The sequence below is a fragment of the Adiantum capillus-veneris genome, chromosome 27 (assembly GCF_014529385.1).
Source record: "Adiantum capillus-veneris isolate H3 chromosome 27, ASM1452938v2, whole genome shotgun sequence".
NCBI lineage: Eukaryota > Viridiplantae > Streptophyta > Polypodiopsida > Polypodiales > Pteridaceae > Adiantum > Adiantum capillus-veneris.
In genome coordinates this window covers 38,496,214-38,518,210 of record NC_140957.1, presented here as the reverse complement: position 1 = coordinate 38,518,210, position 21,997 = coordinate 38,496,214, and the positions used below count along the sequence as shown (strand labels likewise).

The following is a 21,997-nucleotide window of genomic DNA, read 5'->3' as shown; positions in this document are numbered from 1 at the left end:
GTCATGGCACTGTTATTGATCGTGATTATTTTGCGAAACTGAAAACTGATCATATTTGCAACTTGTCTCATCTTTGTCAAAAGTATGAGTATCACATCTGCAACTTGATTATTGCCTTTGTCAAAGTCATTTGTAACTTCGAGCTTTGTCCAAGAAAAGATTGAATTTGTATCTGCTTCGAGTGAAATTATTGGTAAACTGACTTTAGTTTTCTGTTGAGTGATGACCACTGGTTGGAAATCTGTAAGGTATTCCATTGGTTTGTCTAAAACAGTAAAATCCTCCTGAAGGGCTGTCGTAGACTGAGACAGAGTAGTGTCTGAAGGTATATCCATCTATAAAGGTTTATCACTGGAACAAGTTGTGTCCAAAGATTCAATTGCAGCGACTGAAGTCATGCTGCAACAGTCTGCATCTGCTTTATCCTTTGCACCGTTGAAGGCAAGGACTGGAGTCTTCAAGTTTGAAGAATTATCATTCACCATAGCATCTGGTATCTGTTTAGAGACAAAGACTGTATTCTGCAAGGGCGGTGACGAGGTGAATTTTCCTGCCTGGATCACGGTCAAAGAAGGGTTTTTGTGCTTGTTGGTTGTCACATAAGAACTGGAATCTTCTGAATCTTCAGCTTTCTCAGCGGGTATTAAGGCTTCCAATTGACAAGGGGGAGGTTGAGGAAGTTGTTGCCTCTTAGACCTCTGAAGGATCCTCTTGCACAAGGAAAGGATCAATAAATCTGTAACTGTACCACCATCAGATAAGAAAGACTTATGTATGACATGGCTCGTGAGGGGGAACTTGTCGAGCCTCGCGACGTTCACGACCGAGTACTCGACTAGGGTCGGATATTTGTGCCACTAAGTAAGCCCATCTTGATATTGTTGATGATCTGTTGGAAGCTTCATATTGCTACTTTTGTTGCTGATGATTCCAATAAGAAGTTTGCTGCTTAGAATTGTAACTTTTCCAAGAATATTCATGCTGAGACTTTTGCTGCTCGCACGAAGGTACTTTGCGTCTAGTTGTCTCTGAGAAACCCTGCTTTGGGTGAGAAAATTTGAGTCTAATTTGGCTTTTGTTTGAGTGGTTCTTCCTGGTCGACCACTGAAGCGTCGGAAGAAGATCCATGTATTGTCCGAGAAACTGTTGGGTGACTCCAAGAAGAGGTTTGCGTCTGCATCTGATCCAAGCGAGTATGAATCGATGCGAGGCTTGTTGAAATTGCTTCCATCTGCTTTTTGAGAACCGCTATCGGATCCTCGGGTAATATATTGTCGTCGCCATCTTGTGATTCGGCCATGCCGATTGCTTCGAGGGAATAATTGAACTGTGGCGTGACGATGTGTCACATACAACCTGTATTCCTGCTGGAGAACTGGTATGTACTGTGGCTCGAGAATTAATTCTCGAACACGTTCCGGGTTCCGTGTCCGCCGTCGAAGTGTTGGGAATAGTAATTACCTTGTGGCTAGGGAGGTGGTTATCCGGTAAAATCTCCTCCGAGGAAAGGGGTGGGTACATTCAATTCTTCATCGGCCATGATGCGCGCAAAGTGGTGGTGGGAAGTGTGTCAGCGCCGAGGGAGAGAGAACGTACCTGAGAGTGGGCTGGCAGAGAACGGTTTTGTTGGCCATGATGGCGAAGAATCCCATGCACGCACCAGGCGAAGGCCAGACTGTGTAGCGCGGAAAATTGGCAGAAGAGAGGGCGGCAGTCTGCAAAAGTTGCTCACACTGGTGCCGAATTGTCATTGCACTGGCTGTTTCGCTGGCTGTTTATTCTTTATTTTTTTTAATATTTGGTACCCAATGGGTGCCCACCTAAATTATTTGGGCGGCTGGCCAATTCCCTTAAAAATTTTAAAGGGTGGCCCAATTTAATAAACTTCTGCGCTGGCTGTAAAAAAAAAACGATGTGCTGACAGGAATCCGAACGCTGCCAGCGTGGGCTGCTAAACGATGCGCTGCCAGCGTGGGCTGCAATGTGTGAGTTGCTGGGTGAAGGGGCGGCCTGGATGCATTGGCTTGTGTCAGATGCGCAAAGGGGGGGGGGGGGTGCGAATCTTCGTGGGAAAAATCGCAAGTCATCCACGCGAAGAGTCACCTACTGCTGGAGAGACTTACTCCAGGAGTGCAACCGGTATGCCGCAACACCCACTCTGTCTTCCGTCTTCTGCTTGTCTTTATGTAAGTGTAGAAGAAAAGATTACCTCATACTGACGTGGATATTGTCCATCTTTCTTCTGCTTCCATACAACTCCGGGAAGGGGGGGGGGGGGAGAGGGTAGCGGCGAGGGTGAGAGGCTCACAACCTTCGGGTCCCGGGAAAAATTTGCTCTGATACCACTGTAAGGATTCTAGATGCTAATCCTTAATTAAGTACTTAAACTCATGATTAAGACTTAAGAAATTGAACTTAGAAACAAGACTTAGAAGACTCTGTGTTTGATTGAATGACGACTTGTTTAAAACTGAGTACAATAGGCTCCTTATATAGGAGACGAAGAGACACAAATGAAAAGACATGTCTCCTGGTGAAGAGACATGACTTTATACGTAAAGACATATCCTTTTGGCAAAGAGCTGCAACCATTGGGCGAAGAGTCGCACCCGTAGAGCGAAGGGGTGTGACCAGTCGTCGAAGGAGTGTGGCTTTTGGCGAAGAGGCACGTCTCTTAGGCGAAGGGGTGTGACCATCCAGGTCCTCCTTGGCATGGCACTTCGCGTATCTGCAACTAGGAGTAGATGTATTGCTATTAACATAGTCACAATCGTGACACGAACCCCCATTCTGGTGCAGACGTCTCCCTTTGTAGCAGTTCGTCGTGGACTGACGAGCTTCGACATTCGTCGTAGGTGGGACTTCTTCGCCTACGACTTCACACGGTTTCTCAGACTTTGAGGCAGCTTATTTCAGAGTGCATGTATTGTTCCTTGCAGCTAGACGGATAGAGGCCCTAGATTGGCGGTTGGCTTCTCTTTTCCCTTATGTGGCAGGGACCAGTCTGAATGGACTCTGGACTCAGTGATGGAGTGGCTGCAGGCACAGGCCCTTGAGTTCTCTCACCACATGGAGACTTGGGGGTTACAGACCTGGTACTGACTTTGTGGCCGTTGGCCAAGTTCTCAGTGACACCTCCAGACTCGGCAGGATGTAGACACATTGTGGTACACTTCTTTTCTGACAGGCAAGCCCTCCATGCTATGTATACATACATGCGAACTCCTGGACAGAGGAGGTTTCCTTGTGCACGACACGCTCTTCTTGGGCGTGGGCTAGACATTCTTTGCAGTCACGCCTTTCTCGAGGATGCTCGGATGCGGATTATTTTCCATCCAAGCCAGCCTCGAAGATAGCACGGTTAGCTGCTCATCATTAGCTCTTTCTTGTTCTCCATGATGATTGTCTCATGGAACGTGCAGGGATTAGGTGGGTCCCAATTTCAGTTCCAGCAGGGTCGATTGCGTCAGGAGCTTCAACAATGCCTTGTGGGTGGAGAGATTGATCTTCTTATGCTTCAGGAGCATCATCTTTGTGAGAGCCGCATTAGACGATGTGGTCAGCTTTTGCGTGGGCGATATGAGACATTTTGGTCGGTTGCATTTGGACCTGGTGGAATCCAGGGAGGGGTATGTATGACTATTGCGGACTTTTGGCCGCAGGCCATTGTGGGCAGAGGTATTATTGTGCCTAGCAGGGTTCAATGAATTATTTTGCAGGTTCAGGGCTGCCTACTGGGCTTCCTGAACATCTATGCGCCCAATGTGGCAAGTGCACGTGCAGAGTTTTGGTCTCACATTGTAGAGTGTTTGCCGCATGCTGAGCAATGGTGCATTGGGGGTGACTTCAACATGTTGGAGGACCCCTCTGATAGGATTGGAGGTAGCCATGCTACTGTTCACGGAGCTGAGTTGGCTGCTTGGAAGAGGCTATTTATGACTTTGAGGGTTTCAGATGTTTTGCAGCATTCTGGCTTTGTGAGGCTCCTAGACAGCTTAGCCTTCTCTCGCTCGGACCGCAAAGTGGGAGGAGTGAATCTATCTCGGATAGATCGCTTCTAGGCCAGTGACCACATCTGTGACTTGGGTGGGTCAATTTGCATTTTGCCTGGGACATCTTTTTCGGACCATGCACCAGTGATCCTCACTGTGACAGATAGAGAGAGGAGGGGGAGCACGATGCTACGCTTCCGTGAGAGGATCTTGTTGGACTCAGAGCTCAGAGAGCGAGTGGTGACTCTTTGGACAGAGGGCTTGGACACGCAGGACTCCCCCGTTGACAGAGTGGCCTCTGGACTTGCTCAGCTTAGTCGTTTCTTTCTCCAGGAGTCTACGGCCCGCTTGGTTGCAGCGAGAAAAGAGGAGAAGCGTCTCCGATGGGGCATTGCTTCCTTGCAGAGGATGCAGGAGCACTAGACAGTCCTTGGTTGGAGGAGCAGTTGCAGCAAGCTCGTCAGGAGCTTGCTAGCATAAAGGAGAGGCGTCATGAGTTTGCTTTCTATCGACAGGCATCTCAATGGACCCAGGTGGGTGACAGAGTGACTGGGGCGTTCTTTGAGGCAATGGGACCTCGTCATGCGCACCCCATTGCTAGCCAATTGAGGAGACCTGACGGGTCGGTTGCTTCAAAGCCAGAGGATATGCGTGCAGTTGCTACTGAATTTTATCGTGACCTACTATCAACAATGCCTCAATCAAAGCGTTAGGATGCATGAGAGAGCAGGTTTGGGCACAGATGCCTTGTCTTGTGACTGAGGAGATGCTCCAGAGGCTTGAGCTGCCTCTTCAGCTAGAGGAGCTCCATGCGGCGCTCAGAGCACTTCCTCGAGGTAGTTGTCTTGGTGAGGATGGTTCGACTCCCAGTTTTTTCTTGTAGTACTGGGACTTGCTTGGCATAGACCTTTGTAGTGCTTTTCAATATATCTTGCACACAGGAGAGATGCTTGATAGCATGAGTGAGGGCTTGATCTACCTCATTCCCAAGGAGGGTGGCTCCTTGGATGAGATTCAGCAGTGGCGGCCCATCACCGTCCTCAACTCAGCCTACAAAATTCTAGCCAAGGCTCTGAGTTTGAGGATTCAGCCACTTCTAGAGAGCATTATACATGGGACCCAGACAGGTTTTGTGAAGGAGCGCAGTATCCCTGACAACATCTTCACTTTTTGGGAGGCGTTTACCCTCGCATGCCTCCGAGGTGAGGATTTGGTGATACTTCTTCTCGATTTTGAAAAGGCCTACGACAGAGCTGACTGGGACTTCTAAGTTCTTGGAGAGCACTCTACGCAGGATGGGCTTCTCAGATGCTTGGATCAGAGGTATGTCAGCTTCCTACAGAAGTGCACACAGTCGGATGCTTTTGGTAGGAGGTAGATGGGACCGTTTCATGCTTACACGCTCGGTCAGGCAGGGCTGTCCTCTAGCCCCCTTCCTCTTTCTGTTCTATCCTGAGGCGATGAGCAGATTCTTGGTTTCACAGCAGGCTGGTCTATGTGGCTTAGCGCTCCCTATTCGGGGTGATGAGCTACTGGATGTTGAGTTTGCAGACTACTCTCTCTGTACTTGGAGGGCCAGGAGGCCAACCTGCACAGGTGTAAGCAGGCTCTAGAGACGTTTTGTTGTGCATTAGGTGCACTGATCGATTGGAGGAAGACATTGGATTTGTGGGTTGGCATTGCTCCTATGCCTGATTGGCTGCCAGGTGAGGGTTTTAGATGGATTCCCCCAGGGACTGCAGCTCGCTACTTGGGTTGTCAGGTTGGCCTGGACTTCTCTCCTGAGCAATAGATTGCTCCCCTCCTCCTGTCCATTAGGAGGAAGTTGCTACATCGGAGTTTGGCACGACTCTCTTTGGCAGGCAGAGTTGTAGTGGCCAACCAGATGTTGTTGGCTACTATGTGGTACGTTACATCTTGTTGGATCTTTTCGAGTTCCTGCATCAGCTAGGTAGAGAGGCTGATCAAGAACTTTTTGGTCAAGGGGTGACACTCAGATAGCCTGGGCAAAAGTAGCTTTGCAGGTCATCACTCTACCATGTTCTCAGCCTTAGTTGTTGGTTTCTTTCCAATGATTTTTGTTTAATTTTTGAGACCCTCTTTTTGAAGTTGCAAATGGTCGGATATTGTATGGCCAATGTGAACGGTAGTTTCACCCGCAGACGGGAAGTTGGTCGGCACTGGAATTCGTAAAATAAAAGGATGTCTAGGCTCAGTTCAAGGTCATGTAGGTCCCCCCGTCGCACTTTGCAAGTTGGTGGATACTAGGAAGTGAACTCAATAAAGGCCTAAAGTCAAGGTATGACTACCAACAAAAAGTATCCAACAGTTGGGCCACATTGCACTTTTGGATGCGGTCCCAATGAGGATAGATGGTCAGAAGACCAGTGGGAGCCCAACGGAAGCATCTCCTAAAATTTAGGGAATTTCTATTTTGGGCCATGAAATGTGTTCGCGTCATTACCTCCGGTATGACTAGGGGAACACTTTTCAACTCTGCCGCGAAGTCAACTGGGCGACCAGTCGGGAGATTTTTAAGCGGCGAACCCCAAACGGGAAAATGCTTGTAAATGCGCCAAGTGGCACACTTTGGTGCACTTTCCTCATGCAAGAAGAGTTGGCGCTGAATTTGATGCTGGGAGAGGCCTCATTTGCTCTCTGTCTCATAGGTTAAGAGCTATGGAGTGCTTCCTTTCCCCCTTATGTACAGTGCGGTGCTAGGAGTGATGCCCTGCACGCTTCGCACTGCTCTCTCTCTCCCCTACGAGCAGTATGTTATGCCCCACTAGTGGGCTTTTCATTTGACCAATGTACAGTTATGTGGGTTCATGCGTAATTGCCGAGGCAAGAGCCTCTTGCACAGGTACTGGATTAGCTAGTGGCTAATCCCCCGCAGGTACAGGTTAATTCAGAGAGGTTCCATGTTAGAAATCTCGTGCGATTCAAAGGGCAAGTAGCCCTACAGGTGCCGGAGCTCGAGATCTTGCTACAGATACGACCGGCACGCGAAACAGAGCCCAAAACAGGGAATTAGAGCCTGCTGTGTATTTTTGCAGGTTTAGGGTTTCGGCCCTAAATGGACACTAATACCCCCAAGAGGTTCGGGGACGCGAGGGGACCGTTGTACAGGTGAACTGGCGCATTTTCGGGGCAGAAAACAGAGAATTCAGCGTGCTGCAGATTCTCGCCAGGTTTTGCAAAGTGTCCGTATGCGTCGGGAAAGTCACCTATTGCGTGGGGATACTGACTGTGAAGCGTCCTAGTACAGTTATGTTGCCGAAATTGGGCCAGAACAGGTGTTTCTTAGTGTAGATTGTGTGGGGCAGCTTGTAGATCACAGGTTTTATTCCCTTTGTTAAAGAATAAAGAAATACCGAAAGGGGCGCCAATTTTGGGGCCTACAGGTTGTCGGCGTCTGCTCGGAGCATTCTAGCTTCCGAGCCGTGTGTGTTCTTAGGTGTTAATCCCCGTTACAGGTTACGTTTGCCAAGTACTCTGTGTGTGTCTAAAGTAAAGAATTTCGGGTGAAAGCCAAAACCTACCGCCCCACCACGGGCCGGTTTCAAGGTTCCATTGCCGAGACAAACAGGAAATTCGGCATGTTCGCCCTGCCAAAAAGTGATCAAATTAGGGCTGATTTTCTGTTGCGTTTTTAGGGTTTGTAAGTATGAACCAAGATGAGATAGGGAGAGGTCTCACGATGGTAGATTGGCCACTTGATCTCATGCGGGAGTGATGTGGGTCTGCCAGGTGGCACGCTGCGTGCCGATTCTCTGAGGCGATTGCTTGGATTCCATGACGCATTGGGAAATCATCTTGAAATTTGAGCTTGCTTGGTCGTGGGTGATACGTCAGTGTTGTGGAACTATGCTCGTTTGCAGAGGCAAGAGCCTCTTGCACAGGTAAAAAGTTAAGGGACAGGTTGCAAGATGCTATGTGGTGAAGTTCAAGAACTATCCACCTATGGATGCAAAGTGGATGGAAGAGCATGAACTGTCAGAGTCACCAAATATATTGCAGCTTTACCTTGAGGCCTTTGGGTTACAGCCTACGTATGCCCCAACCCAATGTCTACAAAGGAGGGGTAATGATAGAGCTAGCACATCAAATGTACTCATGGATTCAGTGCAACAGCAGTGTACAGTTTGACAAAAGTATGAAGGTCTCATTAAGTTTTTACAGTCTTTCTTGCGGATACATGCGATGATAAAAGGGTGCTTACCACACAAGATCATCTATGGCATGTATTTATGGTATGCAATCGAGGACGTTTGCGATTTCAAGAGGGGGGTATGTCACGAGGACGTGGCAACTGCTAACCTTAGTTGTTGGTTTCTTTCCAATGATTTTCGTTTATTTTTTGAGACCCTCTTTTTGAAGTTGCAAATGGTCGGATATTGTATGGCCAATGTGAATAGTAGTTTCACCCGCCGGGAAGTTGGTCGGCACTAGAATTCGTAAAGTAAAAGGATGTCTAGGCTCAATTCAAGGTCATGTAGGTCCCCCCGTCGCACTTTGCAAGTTGGTGGATACTAGGAAGTGAACTCAATAAAGACCTAAAGTCAAGGTATGACTACCAACAGAAAGTATCCGACAGTTGGGCCACATTGCACTTTTGGATGCGGTCCCAATGAGGATAGATGGTCAGAAGACCAGTGGGAGCCCAACGGAAGCATCTCCTAAAATTTAGGGAATTTCTATTTTGGGCCATGAAATGTGTTCGCGTCATTACCTCCGGTATGACTAGGGGAACACTTTTCAACTCTGCCGCGAAGTCAACTGGGCGACCAGTCGGGAGGTTTTTAAGCGGCGAACCCGAAACGAGAAAACGCTTGTAAATGCGCCAAGTGGCACACTTTGGTGCACTTTCCTCATGCAAGAAGAGTTGGCGCTGAATTTGATGCTGGGAGAGGCCTCATTTGCTCTCTGTCATCACAGGTTAAGAGCTATGGAGTGCTTCCTTTCCCCCTTATGTACAGTGCGGTGCTAGGAGTGATGCCCTGCATGCTACGCACTGCTCTCTCTCTCCCCTACGAGCAGTATGTCATGCCCCACTAGTGGGCTTTTCATTTGACCAATGTACAGTTATGTGGGTTCATGCGTAATTGCCGAGGCAAGAGCTTCTTGCACAGGTACTGGATTAGATAGCGGCTAATCCCCCGCAGGTACAGGTGAATTCAGAGAGGTTTCATGTCAAAAACCTCGTCCGATTCAAAGGGCAAGTAGCCCTACAGGTGCGGGAGCTCGAGGTCTTGCTACAGATGCGACCGGCACGCGAAACGGAGCCCAAAACAGGGAATTACAGCCTGCTGTGTATTTTTGCAGGTTTAGGGTTTCCGCCCTAAACGGACACTAATACCCCTAGGAGGTTCGGAGACGCGAGGGGACTGCTGTACAGGTGAACTGATGCATTTTCGGGTCAGAAAACAGAGAATTCAGCGTGCTGCAGATTCTCGCCAGGTTTTGCAAAGTGTCCGTATGCGTCGGGAAAGTCACCTTTTGAGTGGGGATACTGACTGTGAAGCGTCCTAGTACAGTTAGGGTGCCGAAATCGGGCGAGAACAGGTGTTTCTTAGCCTAGATTGTGCGGGGCAGCTTGTAGGAGATCACATGTTTTATTCCCTTTGTTAAAGAATAAAGAAATACCAAAAGGGGCGCCAATTTTGGGGCCTACAGGTTGTCGGCGTATGTTCGGAGCATTTTAGCTTCCGAGCCGTTTGTGTTCTTAGGTGTTAATCCCCGTTACAGGTTACGTTTGCCAAGTACTCTGTGTGTGTCTAAAGTAAAGAATTTCGGGTGAAAGCCAACGCCTACCGCCCTACAGGCCGGTTTCAGAGCCTTGGAAGGAGTTTGTGCTTCAAAGGCTTAGAGCTCGAGTGCCTCAGGCAGGAGTCCCTCTGAGAGCTTCCATCAGATGGATCTTTACAGAGATGCGCAGAGTTGGTCTGAGCAGGAGACTGGAGGATCGTTTTGTTGTGAGCCTGCTTCGGTCTTGGGAGCAACTACGGAGAGGCTTGGAGCAGCACCAACCCACCTGCACGGAGGAGCGCTTGAGACAGTCCCTTGTTAGGAACCCCATGGTCAGCACGCAGAGAGGCCGCTTGGTTGGTAGTAGGCCTCATGTTTCTTGGGGTCCCACGATAGAGGGTCCAACACGCCCGCTAGGTGACTGGCTTCCGTTCTCAGGTTTGCCAGAGGAGTTATAGACCATCCAGTTGCAGGGCATGAGAGGGGTGCAGAGCATGTGTCAGGACATCACAGAGGCAGTACGAGCTGAGTGGCTCATGGCTCTAGAGACAGCAGCTCCCAGATGGATGGGGATTTTCACGCGACTGGAGGTCCTCATCGCAGTTCGAGCTTGCTCAGAGACTCTACCCTCCATGTTCTTTGAGATACAGGGCGAGGGTCGATTACATAGAGTCTTAGTAGAGGCTCCACAGGTTGCAGAGTGTCGTTTTCAGAGGATCCGAGTAGTGGGCATTGCGGGAGGACTTGTGTCATCGATCGTGACTCAGCAGCTCTTGGGACAGGCCATTGGAGGCTTTGGGCTTGGGAGAGCTGTCCACTGGCACGAGTGTAGTGGGATCCTGGAGAGTGGTTTTGAAGGGACCCTTTCTCCTCAGCCGACCATTTATGGGTCCCTTTCTTTTAGTACACGGTTCGACTGGGACGTCACATATTGGCAGCATGGAGAGAGGCTTGTCCTGCTGCATCACCTCCTTGGCAGGAGGAGGGTCTCACAACTGAGTTCTTGTCAGCCTTTTGGGCGAGGTTGTGGGACGCCAAACAATCGCTGCGAGTCACTTTGTTCCAGTGGCTAGTTGCACATAGAGCTACTGTAAGGTGCAGCGGAAATGAATGTCGAACTTTGCTCAAGATGAGTGCTCCGAATTGTGCTCAAGGTTCCTTTTACTTAAGGAAGGGAGAGCCTCTCGTTCCTTTAGTGAGAGTGCAATGGACACAAACAAAGTGAGTGGACACTGTGAATGAAAGTGCATGAGACTGAGAGATAGAGAAGAGAATACGACACCAGAGACGTTGTAAAACCCTCCTCCGAAGGCCCCACTCTCTATGGCGAGAGCGGTCTACTTATGATTGCACAAATCTCTACAATGCTTTGGACTTGCTGACGATGTCGACGACGAGACGGGCTGAAATCTGAAAACTTTAAGGGCTGAAATCTGCAAATCTTAATCTGCTCTCCATGTCGGTGATGATGTCGATGACGACGATGCAACGACGACGCGCTGAAAACGCAGATGCTGAAATCTGCGTTTTCCGGGCTGAAACTGCAAACTTCGCGGGATTTGACCATGCGGCGAGGATCTGCTGCGGGAAGGTGAGATCTGCGAGGTTCGGGGACTCTACTGCGGTATCTGACGGCTGAAAACTGAAAACGTTGGTGTTTCTTGATGTTCCGTCGCGGTAAATCTGCAAAACGCTGAAGTGTCTTGCAGATGCAAAAATGCTAGGGCTGAAAATAGTCTTGCTGTGGAGAATCTGTTAATGCTGGGGCTTCTTCTTGGTCTGCTGCTGTTGCCAGGGATCTGCAAGAGCAAAAACGCTGGCTGATCTGGTATAAAAAGGCTAGCTTCTTGCTGTGAAGCAAAAACGCTAGGGCATCTGGGGGTTCTGCTGAGAAGTTGCCTGTTGAGCAAGTGCTCCTGCTGCCTCTTCTGCCAAAAAGTGCTAGAACTGGGTTTGCTTATATACAAACTTAGCAAAATTGCCCTACCTACTTTCCAACAAAAGTCACTTAAAAATAATAAGTGAAAAATGTCAAAAATAGGGAAAATAGGTCTATGCACTGTGAAAATGCTACTGATGGGATGTGACCGGAATCTGATGGTCATGCTGTGTGCAACCAGAGGATATGCATCTAATCTAAGTGTCTGGACATGCTCGGTCTGCGAACAGACTCACAAAAGTGCCAGATCACTTCCTATTCTAGACTGACTTGATTGAACTGAACCCTGATCATGTTGTAGCTTGTCCACTGACACATAGGGTTGGATGTGTCACGTGACATCCCCTCCGTTTCAAAGTGAGGTACTGGTACCGAACTGTATGGCGTCGAGGGAGATCGCCAATAACATTCGGAATCCTGGAAAGGACTCTTCGCCGGCCCACTCTGATGTGTGGGTCGTGCGATACTTGAACTTCATAAAGGTCTGTAATGCCTTCTTCTTTGGGCCGCACCGAAAGCGACACAGTCATCTTCAATGCTTCCACTTCGTCTATAGTCATGCGTCTATCTTCTTCAAGAATCTCCGAGGCTGAAAATTCGTGAAACCACTTCCAACACAAAAACATGAACATACCCGTTCCAGGTAAAGTGACTGAAAAAATACTACTCTTCTGTAGAGCCTGTGCATGCAATGTAGATGAACATAGAGACGGAGTGCCAAACCGTTCATCAAACACACACAAACAATGGGGTCTAATCTTGACTTTTTGATCTAAATCAATCAACTGTGGCAAATCACAATGGAAATGCCTATGCTTGATGCTCAATCCTTCTTGTGCTCTTTTTGATATTGTGTCATGCCAAGGAAGAGACATGGAATGTGAATTCCTTGAATGCAAACATTTCATCTTTTCATGAATCATCCGCGTACATCCGTGCTCATTCATGAGGGAATCGTGCTCAACGTACAATATGGCATGCCTTTGAAAAGGGATCACATAAGGACGCTGACTAAAATACAGGAAACGATCACGAATGAAACACTCGAACAATGCGTGCTGACTAATCATTCGAACACATAATACTTTCTGTGAGGGTTTTTTGGACCTAGGCTTGAGAGCCAAGATCAGTTCTTCCTGAGGGGTTCTGTAGACCTCGACTCGAGAGCCAAGATCGGTTCTTCGTGATTGATCAAATTTGCAATGAGGTTAGCTTCACTAGAGAAAGTATCAACTAACACATCATTCTTGTGAACAATCGCATCATCTTCATGCTAATCATCATGCTTGTGAGAAATCACATCTTGATCAACATGCAAATCATCCTTCTTGTCCTTATCATCCAAATCATCATGCTCATCATTGTCATGCAATTCATCATGCTTATCATCATGCAAATCCTGTGTGTCTTGCTTTGGAGAAGAAGAGACTAAGAGAGTTTCCTTTTCCTGAATCTCTTGCATCTGTGCCTGCACTTGAGAAAAGAGTCGCAACAAGGCGGCTTTCCTTTCGTTGTGCTCACGCTCTATGGCTGCCATTCTTTCTTCGTTTTCACGGGCTATGGCTGCCATTCTTTCTTCGTGTTCGCGGGTTATTTTTGCATTTCTTTCTTGGTGTTCGCGCTCCATTTTGGCTCTTCTTTCTTTGTGCTTGCGATCCATTTCTGCTTTTCTTTCTGCTCTGCTTTCTTTGCGTTCTAACTTCCTGTCCATAAACAACTGCTTCAACTCCTCCATAGGAGTTGGTGCAATCCTTGGCGTAGATGGGGAATGGGGAGGGTCAGAGAAACCTCCTAGTGGGGAAAATTCTTCTTCGCCAACTCCATGCTTATCACCTTCATGCAAAGTATCCATACCGCTTCGGGTGATGACCATCCACTGAAGTCTTGGGTCTTAAGTTCACGAGGAACTTGGGTTCTTGCGGGTCTTGGGTTCTTGGTTCTTGAGTCTTCAGGTTTTGGAGTCTTGAGGTTCTTGAGGTTCTAGAGTTCTTGAGGTTCTTCTTTCGCTTGCAATCTGTGTTAGAGAAGGATCTTCTCTTCACCCGAGTCTTGCTCTTTCCCGCGGGCGCACCCCTTGGCGGCCTTGCGCTCACACCAAGGTTGCTTTTTCCCACCTCACATCGATTGGCCGGCCGCTAAGTGCACGGTCCGCTCTCAATGAGTGAAAAGAGGCACAAGGGGAGGTTGGACAAGCCCTTCTTTCCTGGGTTTCCTGTCACTCTTCAAAAACACGATTAGGAATCGACTCGCCCAAGTGGACTTGGGTTACGTGCGACCACAAGAAGCAAAAAAAATTTCTGTGGTTCTTTCCTTGAGTGATAGAGAACACTACCAAAGCTCTGATACCAATGTAAGGTGCAGCGGAAATGAATGTTGAACTTTGCTCAAGATGAGTTCTCCGAACTGTGCTCAAGGTTCCTTTTACTTACAGAAGGGAGAGCCTCTCGTTCCTTTAGTGAGGGTGCAATGGACACAAACTGTAAATGAAAGTGCATGAGATTGAGAGAGAGAGAAGAGAATACGACACCAGAGACGTTGTAAAACCCTCCTCCGAAGGCCCCACTCTCTATGGCGAGAGTGGTCTACTTATGATTGCACAAATCTCTACAATGCTTTGGACTTGCTGATGATGTCGACGACGAGATGGGCTGAAATCTGAAAACTTTAAGGGCTGAAATCTGCAAATCTTTATCTGCTGAATTCTGACTCTATGTCGGTGACAATGTCGATGACGACGATGCAACGACGACGCGCTGAAAACGCAGATGCTGAAATCTGCGTTTTCCGGGCTGAAACTGCAAACTTCGCGGGATCTGACCATGCGGCGAGGATCTGCTGCGGGAAGGTGAGATCTGCGAGGTTCGGGGACTCTACTGCGGTATCTGACGGCTGAAAACTGAAAACGCTGGTGTTTCTTGATGTTCCGTCGCGGTAAATCTGCAAAACGCTGAAGTGTCTTGCAGATGCAAAAATGCTAGGGCTGAAAATAGTCTTGCTGTGGAGAATCTGTTAACGCTGGGGCTTCTTCTTGGTCTGCTGTCGCCAGGGATCTGCAAGAGCAAAAACGCTGGCTGATGTGGTCTAAAAACGCTAGCTTCTTGCTGTGAAGCAAAAACGCTAGGGCATCTGAGGGTTCCGTTGAGAAGTTGCCTGTTGAGCAAGTGCTCCTGCTGCCTCTCCTGCCAAAAAGTGCTAGAACTAGGTTTGCTTATATACAAACTTAGCAAAATTGCCCTACCTACTTCCCAACGAAAGTCACTTAAAAATAATAAGTGAAAAATGTCAAAAATAGGGAAATAGGTCTATGCACTCTAAAAATGCTATTGATGGGATCTGACTGGAATCTGATGGTCATGCTGTGTGCAACCAGAGGATATGTATCTAATCTAAGTGTCTGGACATGCACAGTCTGCGAACAGACTCACAAAAGTGCCAGATCACTTCCTATTCTAGATTGACTTGATTGAACTGAACCCTGATCATGCTGTAGCTTGTCCACAGATAGGGTTGGATGTGTCACTTGACAGCTAGAACAGTGGGGAGCTGGCTAGTACATAGTGGCATGTGCAGCTTGTGACCATCCTTTGGAGAGTCAGCGTCACTGTCTGTGGGACTACCCTATGGCACAGCAAGTTTGGCTTCCGGTCCTTCGGCTGATGCCAACTCTTTCCACAACACTACAGTACACTTGGGGGGCAGTTGCTTGGTCCACTCTCACGGGCCTTGCAGTACAGTTTGAGCTAATCTCCACCAGTAGGATGATAGTGATAAGGGGGGTCGACCTACACTCCAACCTGCTACAGAGCTTACCCCACAGGAGTGGTGCAGTGAGAGAGAGGATTGTTGGGAGCTCGTCTGTGGCGTGACACTCTGGTTCATTTGGCGGGCCCGTTGCTTCCGCATCTTCGAGGCTCGCCTTGTTCCGAAGGATTAGAGGAAGATGGGGTAGAAGAGTTACCATTCTTACCATTCTGTGGGTTCTGAGGAGTATGAGAGGTACTATGAGAAGACTTGTTCTCCTTGGGCTTTCCTTTGTGGTGCTTCATCTCTTGTGCTAGAGCAATCGCTACCGCCTTGTTGAGATCCACGGGTTGAGTACTTCGACATCGAACTTGATATACTCATCCAACCCGAAAGGGAATGCCTCTTTGCGCTCATCATTCGATTTGCGTAATTGGGTGCCGAGCTGCAAAACACGGTTAGAGAAAGACATAACTGGCATACCATTTTGCTTGAGACTGCGCCAATCGTCTTTCAACCGCGCTAGGTACTGAGGTGGCATAAACCGCGCCTTCGGCTTGTCTTGGAAGTCGGCCCAATTGAAAGAAAGGGGCATGCCTTCTTCGGCTTCCTCTAGGTGCACGGCCCATTGTGCCTCTTGCCATGCTTGATACCAAATAATGGCATCACCGGCAAGAGACATGGCTGCCGTCAAAACCTTCCATTTCTTGTTTTCTTAGTTGTTGCAAAGTAAGCATTAAATTGATGCAACCTAGAATGAATAACATTGGCATCCATCTTACCGTTATACTTACTGAACGTTAACTTCTCAGTGACTGGATTGTTGGAGTCCGCATCTCTACTTGTCCCACCTGATGAATTGCCCACATCTTTGACTGGCTCGGATTTCGAGGTGAGTACCTGTAGGACCAACTCTTGCATGCGTTGGTCTCTCTTTGCCTCACGCTCTAACTCCATAGCCGCTCGCCTTTCTTCGGCCGCTATGCGTTGCGCCTCTTGTTGTAGCATCATGTCGATCATTGACTTGACCAAAGCCTCCATAGGATTTGGTGCAACCCGTGGCGTAGATGGGGATGGAGGAGGATCGGGAAAAAATCCTCCTGGTGGGGAAACTTCTTTGTCACCAGCTCCACTCTCATCATCTTCATGCAAAGTATCCATTCCGCTTCGGGTGATGACCATACACTGAGAGCTTGGGTACTAAAGTTCTTGAGGAACTTGGGTTCTTGAGGTTCTTGAATTCTTTAGCTTGCAATCGGTGTTTGAGAAGGCTTTTCTCTTACCCGAGCTCGACTCTTCCCTGCGGGCGCACCCCTTGGCGGCCTTGCGCTCACACCAAAGTTGCTTTTCCCGACCTCACGTCGATTGGCCGGCCGATAAGTGCACGGTCCGCTCTTAACGAGTGAAAAGAGGAACAAGGGGAGGCTGGACAAGCCCTTCTTTCTTGGGTTACCTGTCACTCTTCAAAAACACGATTAGGAATCGACGCGCCCAAGTCGACTTGGGTTACGTGCGACCGCACTACGCAAAAAATTTATTGTAGTTCTGTCCTTGAGTGATACAGAACACTGCCAAAAGCTCTGATACCAATGTAAGGTGCAGCGGAAGTGAATGTTGATATTGCTAAAGATAAGCGCTCTGAATTGTGCTCCAGGGTTTCTTTTACTTATGGAAGGGAGAGCCTTCCGTTCCTTTATAAAGAGAGTGCAATGATCACAAACAAAGTGAATGCTACTGTGAATGAAGGTGCTGAGACTGAGGAAAGAGAGAGAAGAATACGACACCAGACGGTTCTCAAACCCTCCTCTAAGGGCCACCTCTCTATGGCGAGAGAGGTCTATGCTATAGATTTCACAAATCTGGTACAATGGTCTAGATGCAATGGACTTGCCGACGATGTTGGACGACAATGATGATGACGACGAGGACGGGCTGAAAACTGAAAACGCTAGGGCTGAAATGCTGAAATCTGCAAACCGCTGACTTGCTGCTGAATATTGATAGTGTGTCAGCGAGGATGGCGATGACGACGACTCGACGACGATGCGCTGAAAACGCAGATGCTGAAATCTGAAAACAGCGGGCTGAAACTGTAACCACTGGCTGACTTGACGGTACGGCGAGGATCTGCTGCGGGTAGGTGAGATCTGCGAGGCTAGGGGCTAAATCTGCAAAGGCTAAGTGCTGAAAACTGAAAATGCTACCTGGCTTGCTGATGTGGTGCCGGAAACTGCAAAACGCTAGGCTTGATCTGTGACTGGAAAACGCTGGGCTGATCTCCTGTTGGAGGAAACGCTAGGGAGATTCTGCTGCAGAAAACGTTAGTGGATCTGGAAACCAAAAACGCTGGCTGCTTCTGTTGGTTGAAAACACTAAGGGTCTTTTGCCGGTCTTGCTGAGAAGTTGCACTGCAAGTCGCCTGAGCTTCTTCTGCTGGAAATGGGCGCCCCCTATCTGCTTATAATATATATAGCTGTTGAGAACTTGGTCGAGCAGTCACTCCTACAGCCCACGACCCTGGAAATTGGCAAAATTAAATAATAAAAATGCCCAATTCTCTGTAAAACGTTCTGTCCCAAAACTGGCCGAGATTTGGACCGGAGAGCGAGTCTTCACATTTTGCTGAGAATTTTGACTATTCTGCAAGCTTTGCATCTCTAGCAAATGTTCTGCTTTCAAAGATCTTGCCACCCGAGTACTTTGTGGTTGGTCCATGGAGATCTCCTGATGTTTCTTTGAGGAGTGGGCCATTATGTGTCGACATACTTTTCCTGTAGATATCAGGAACACATCATATTGTCATCGGCCTAGAGAGAGCCCTCATGATGAGATTTAGAGTATAGGTTTTACACGAGGACTCCTTTTGGACAGGGAGGCTGTCTATGATATCTTACAGGAGCAAACAATGGTTGAGGCCAATTACGTTATGGATATTAGGCAGTTTGCACATTTGTTTGAGAGTTAGTTTAGAGAGGCCTCAGGGAAGCTGGTTTGGTCGATGAGATGTGCATCTTGGTACCTTCCCTTGGCTTTTGAGGTGGACAGTGAGTGGGTCCCCCCTGCCTCTCTTACAGTTTGGTTGTGCCATAGATCCGTATCCTTTTTTGGAGTTCATCATCAGGAAATGTTAGAATGGATGCGAATGATTTTAAAGGCACAGCCAGGGGTTTCACAGTCCCCTGGCTTTTGTGAGCTGCTATAGGAGGTTCTTACAGAGCATGGTGTTAGATAAACAACACTGGAGGTGGTGGTTTTCGCTACATCGCCCGAGATGGACAAAGATTTGGGCAGATCTAGGTAGACTTGATCACTATCCAGATAGCTATACTTCACCGCTTGGTTAAAGTATCTCTATCCCCAGATGTTTCCTGTGGTTTGTTATGGGATTTTCCCCCATGATTTCATTGTACATCTGTGAAGGGTTTTCCCATATTTCTTGTACATGGACCGATGGTCGATTTTTATGTAATGTAGAGGGTCAAGCCCCACTTTCATTGTGTGTGTGTGTGTGTGTGTGTGAGAGAGAGAGAGAGAGAGAGAGAGAGAGAGAGAGAGAGAGAGAGAGAGAGAGAGAGAGAGAGAGAGAGAGAGAGAGAGAGAGAGAGCGAGAGCGCTAAAGTTTTTCAGTGCTTCAGCCTCCTGATGGCCTTCTCGAGTTGGCTGCAAGACCTGAGGCAATTGCGAAGTTACAGCCTGAAATACAGCTCTTTTGCAAACGATATGCCAGTTTCTTGGAGGAAAGGTTTATTGGTAAGTTTTGTTTCATGTGATTATCTTCTTGACCTTTCTAGCAATGAGGATTTGCAGAAATCAATGTTTACTTTTCCACAAATTGTGCACACTGTAGTCTGTTCTCGTCTCCAAGTGTCCCCAAAAATATTTGGTGAAAGGAGCTCTTGGTTCAGTCCTGTTAATCTAGATGCTATAGAAACCATGTGGAGTAACAAAAGGCCTAGACTCTACAGACTGAAGGTGGACTAGAGATTGCTGTTATTATGTGAAGCTTACTCTCTTAGTTGATTTCAGCTCAAAACTTTGTCAATATTGAAGATCATGCTGTGCCATATCAAAACTGTTTGATGTGCATCAGGGACGCAAGTTTTGAAATTTTTGAGTGACACTTTGTTTATGATGCTTTCATTGCAGGAAGAAAGAAAATATCGAGAACTGGATGTACAGATTATCAAAAGGTCGTCTTCTCCTACATGCCCACCCGTGAACAGATGTTTGCAGTTGGAAGGGCAGATCTTGTGCGGCGAATCAAGGTTGGTTACTCGCGACTTCTTTTGTAGGAGTATGAAGACACTTTCTGATGGCTTTTCATTACGAATCAGCACCCATGTGATTTTTGAATGATTGTTCTGGTTTTCAGGATGCAGGAGGCTTTTTGTATGTGGCACATGCCTTAGGTTTAAAGACAACTCGCCGTCCAAATGGTTTTTGGTGCGTCTCTATATGTCTCCTTGTGCAACATCACATAAAATATTATTGCACGGCTTCCGCTTTGAACTTGCAATGGGTATGTATGGTTCAAGAGGCAACGACGGCATGACATCCACTGGTTCTTAGAAACTGCAGGAGTGACATCATGAGCATTGCTTATGCTGGAGAAACCAGATGCAGCTAATGGATATTTTAAATGCTTGTTATGATTGGTAGATTGTGCCTTTATTTTGCTTACTCTATATATTCATCATTGTTGCATCGGGCCATCAACCCTTGGCAGGAATAACATGAACAAAGTGTGAGAGTACGGACGGCATTCTTGTTGCTGGAGTACTGCTTGTGGTTTTCAATTGTTGAAAAAGACACGTACATGGGTTGATGCATCGTTGAGTTCTATAGAAAAAGTGGATGTTGTATATCTGTCCTGGCTTTTGCTCGTAAACTTCATGAGGGTTGACTTTTTCTTGTGACGGAGTACAAGCACACCCATTTGAATCAGAGACAATATCATTTGTTGTGACCTCTATACAATGGCCAAGAAGATGTCACGTGGTTAGCTGGATAGCAGAACCAGCGTTTTTGAATAGAAACTAGGACATCAGTTACTGAGATGAAGTTAAATGAGATTAATGTGACTCCCTGGCCCTGTAAGGAGAGTTGGGGATGCTCATCCTGTGTTGGTATATATGTTTAACCATAAATTTTTCTTGATACTTGTTTCTTGTCTCTAATAGGGACGATTTGCGGCGGCTTGATTTTGAAATAGAGTGCTGTTTATTGGAAAGCTGGGTAAAGCATGTCAATAAGGAAACTGGTAGGAGGTTTCAATGTGATGTAGCTGCTGCTTAATTGAATCAATAAGAAAGGGACGGGTGTTTTTGATGATGTATGTATTACACTGATATGTTTCAGGTGAGGTCAACTTCAAAAACGTCATTTCCAATGAAATCACTGCTGAGAAGCCGCAAGTTTCTATTAAACTGCCCATCACAATGAATGGCATGTCATCGTCAGTTGTGGATGTTGGTAGTAGCTCCAAAGTTATGCCTCAGATGAATCTTTTGGGAAAAGCTGGGAGGTGGGATTTACATCATGCGGTAAGTTTTTGCTCAGCTTCTAACTAGTGAGACCATGACCTGTTCTATTACTTTTTTTTTTCCAAGAGAAGGATTCTTCCATAATAAAACTGCCCAAAGGGCTACAACCAACCTCTGCTAGAGAGGGCTACATCAAAAACATGGGGAGACTCTCCCAGTGAGAAGGCAAAGTATGAACAATAAGGGCTAAATCATGAGATGGGAGGAGGAAACAACCACACTGTTGGCCGGTGGTTCCATCTAGGCACACCCTGAACCATGGTGAAGTAAGGCCCTGGGCGCCAGAGTCGCAAGAAAGCCTCACGGCGCTGCCGCATGTGGTTGGAGCTGCCCGTAAGTCTCAAATTGACCCCTGAGTGTATGGATATATATATATATATATATATATATATATATATATATATATATATATCGAGAGAGAGAGAGAGAGAGAGAGAGAGAGAGAGAGAGAGAGAGAGAGAGAGAGAGAGAGAGAGAGAGAGAGAGAGAGAGAGAGAGAGAGAGAGAGAGAGAGAGAGAGAGAGAGAGAGAGAGAGAGAGAGAGAGAGAGAGAGAGAGAAATGAAATGAAATGATATATTAACGTCTTCAAAAGGCCAAAATGACCTATGAGACCATCAGATACAAAGTGGTGAATCTAATACAACGTCTGAAGTACAAGTACAAAAAGTACTGAAAGTAAAAATGAAAACTGAAAATGAGTGTGAAATGTGAAATGTGAAATGTGAAAATGTAAAATAGGCCATCAATGACAATCTGGGTGTCGTGCTAGAATGCCTATGATCCTCTGTTGGAGTCCCCGTCGATGGAGTGTGCTCCTGTGTCTCGGTCGTGGTCGTCTCGATCTCCCGAGCTCAGTCGCCCTGTCAATGAGGGTGCCTCTCGTATGAATGCGGGTACAACCGTGTGCTGGTGGTTGGTCTCTAGGCTCCCTCGATCCAAAGAAGTCTGTGATCTGTCTCTGCGACTGTCGTGCTCCATGTCTCCTCAACAGACTATCTCTATGTCGGTGTAGCTCAAGTAGATATAAGCCAA

At 47.4% G+C, this 21,997-nt stretch overlaps 1 protein-coding gene across 1 annotated transcript in view; it reads left to right on the top strand.

Annotated features, from left to right (window-relative positions):
- The window catches only part of LOC147421803 (uncharacterized), a 70,177-nt gene that overhangs the window by 40,707 nt on the left and 7,473 nt on the right, over positions 1-21,997 (top strand). Inside the window, exons 3-7 of the mRNA XM_086502829.1 lie at positions 19,056-19,170; positions 19,567-19,685; positions 19,793-19,863; positions 20,601-20,680; positions 20,779-20,963. Coding sequence (XP_086358955.1) covers positions 19,056-19,170; positions 19,567-19,685; positions 19,793-19,863; positions 20,601-20,680; positions 20,779-20,963 — 570 coding nt within the window. The remainder of the gene's footprint in view (positions 1-19,055; positions 19,171-19,566; positions 19,686-19,792; positions 19,864-20,600; positions 20,681-20,778; positions 20,964-21,997) is intronic.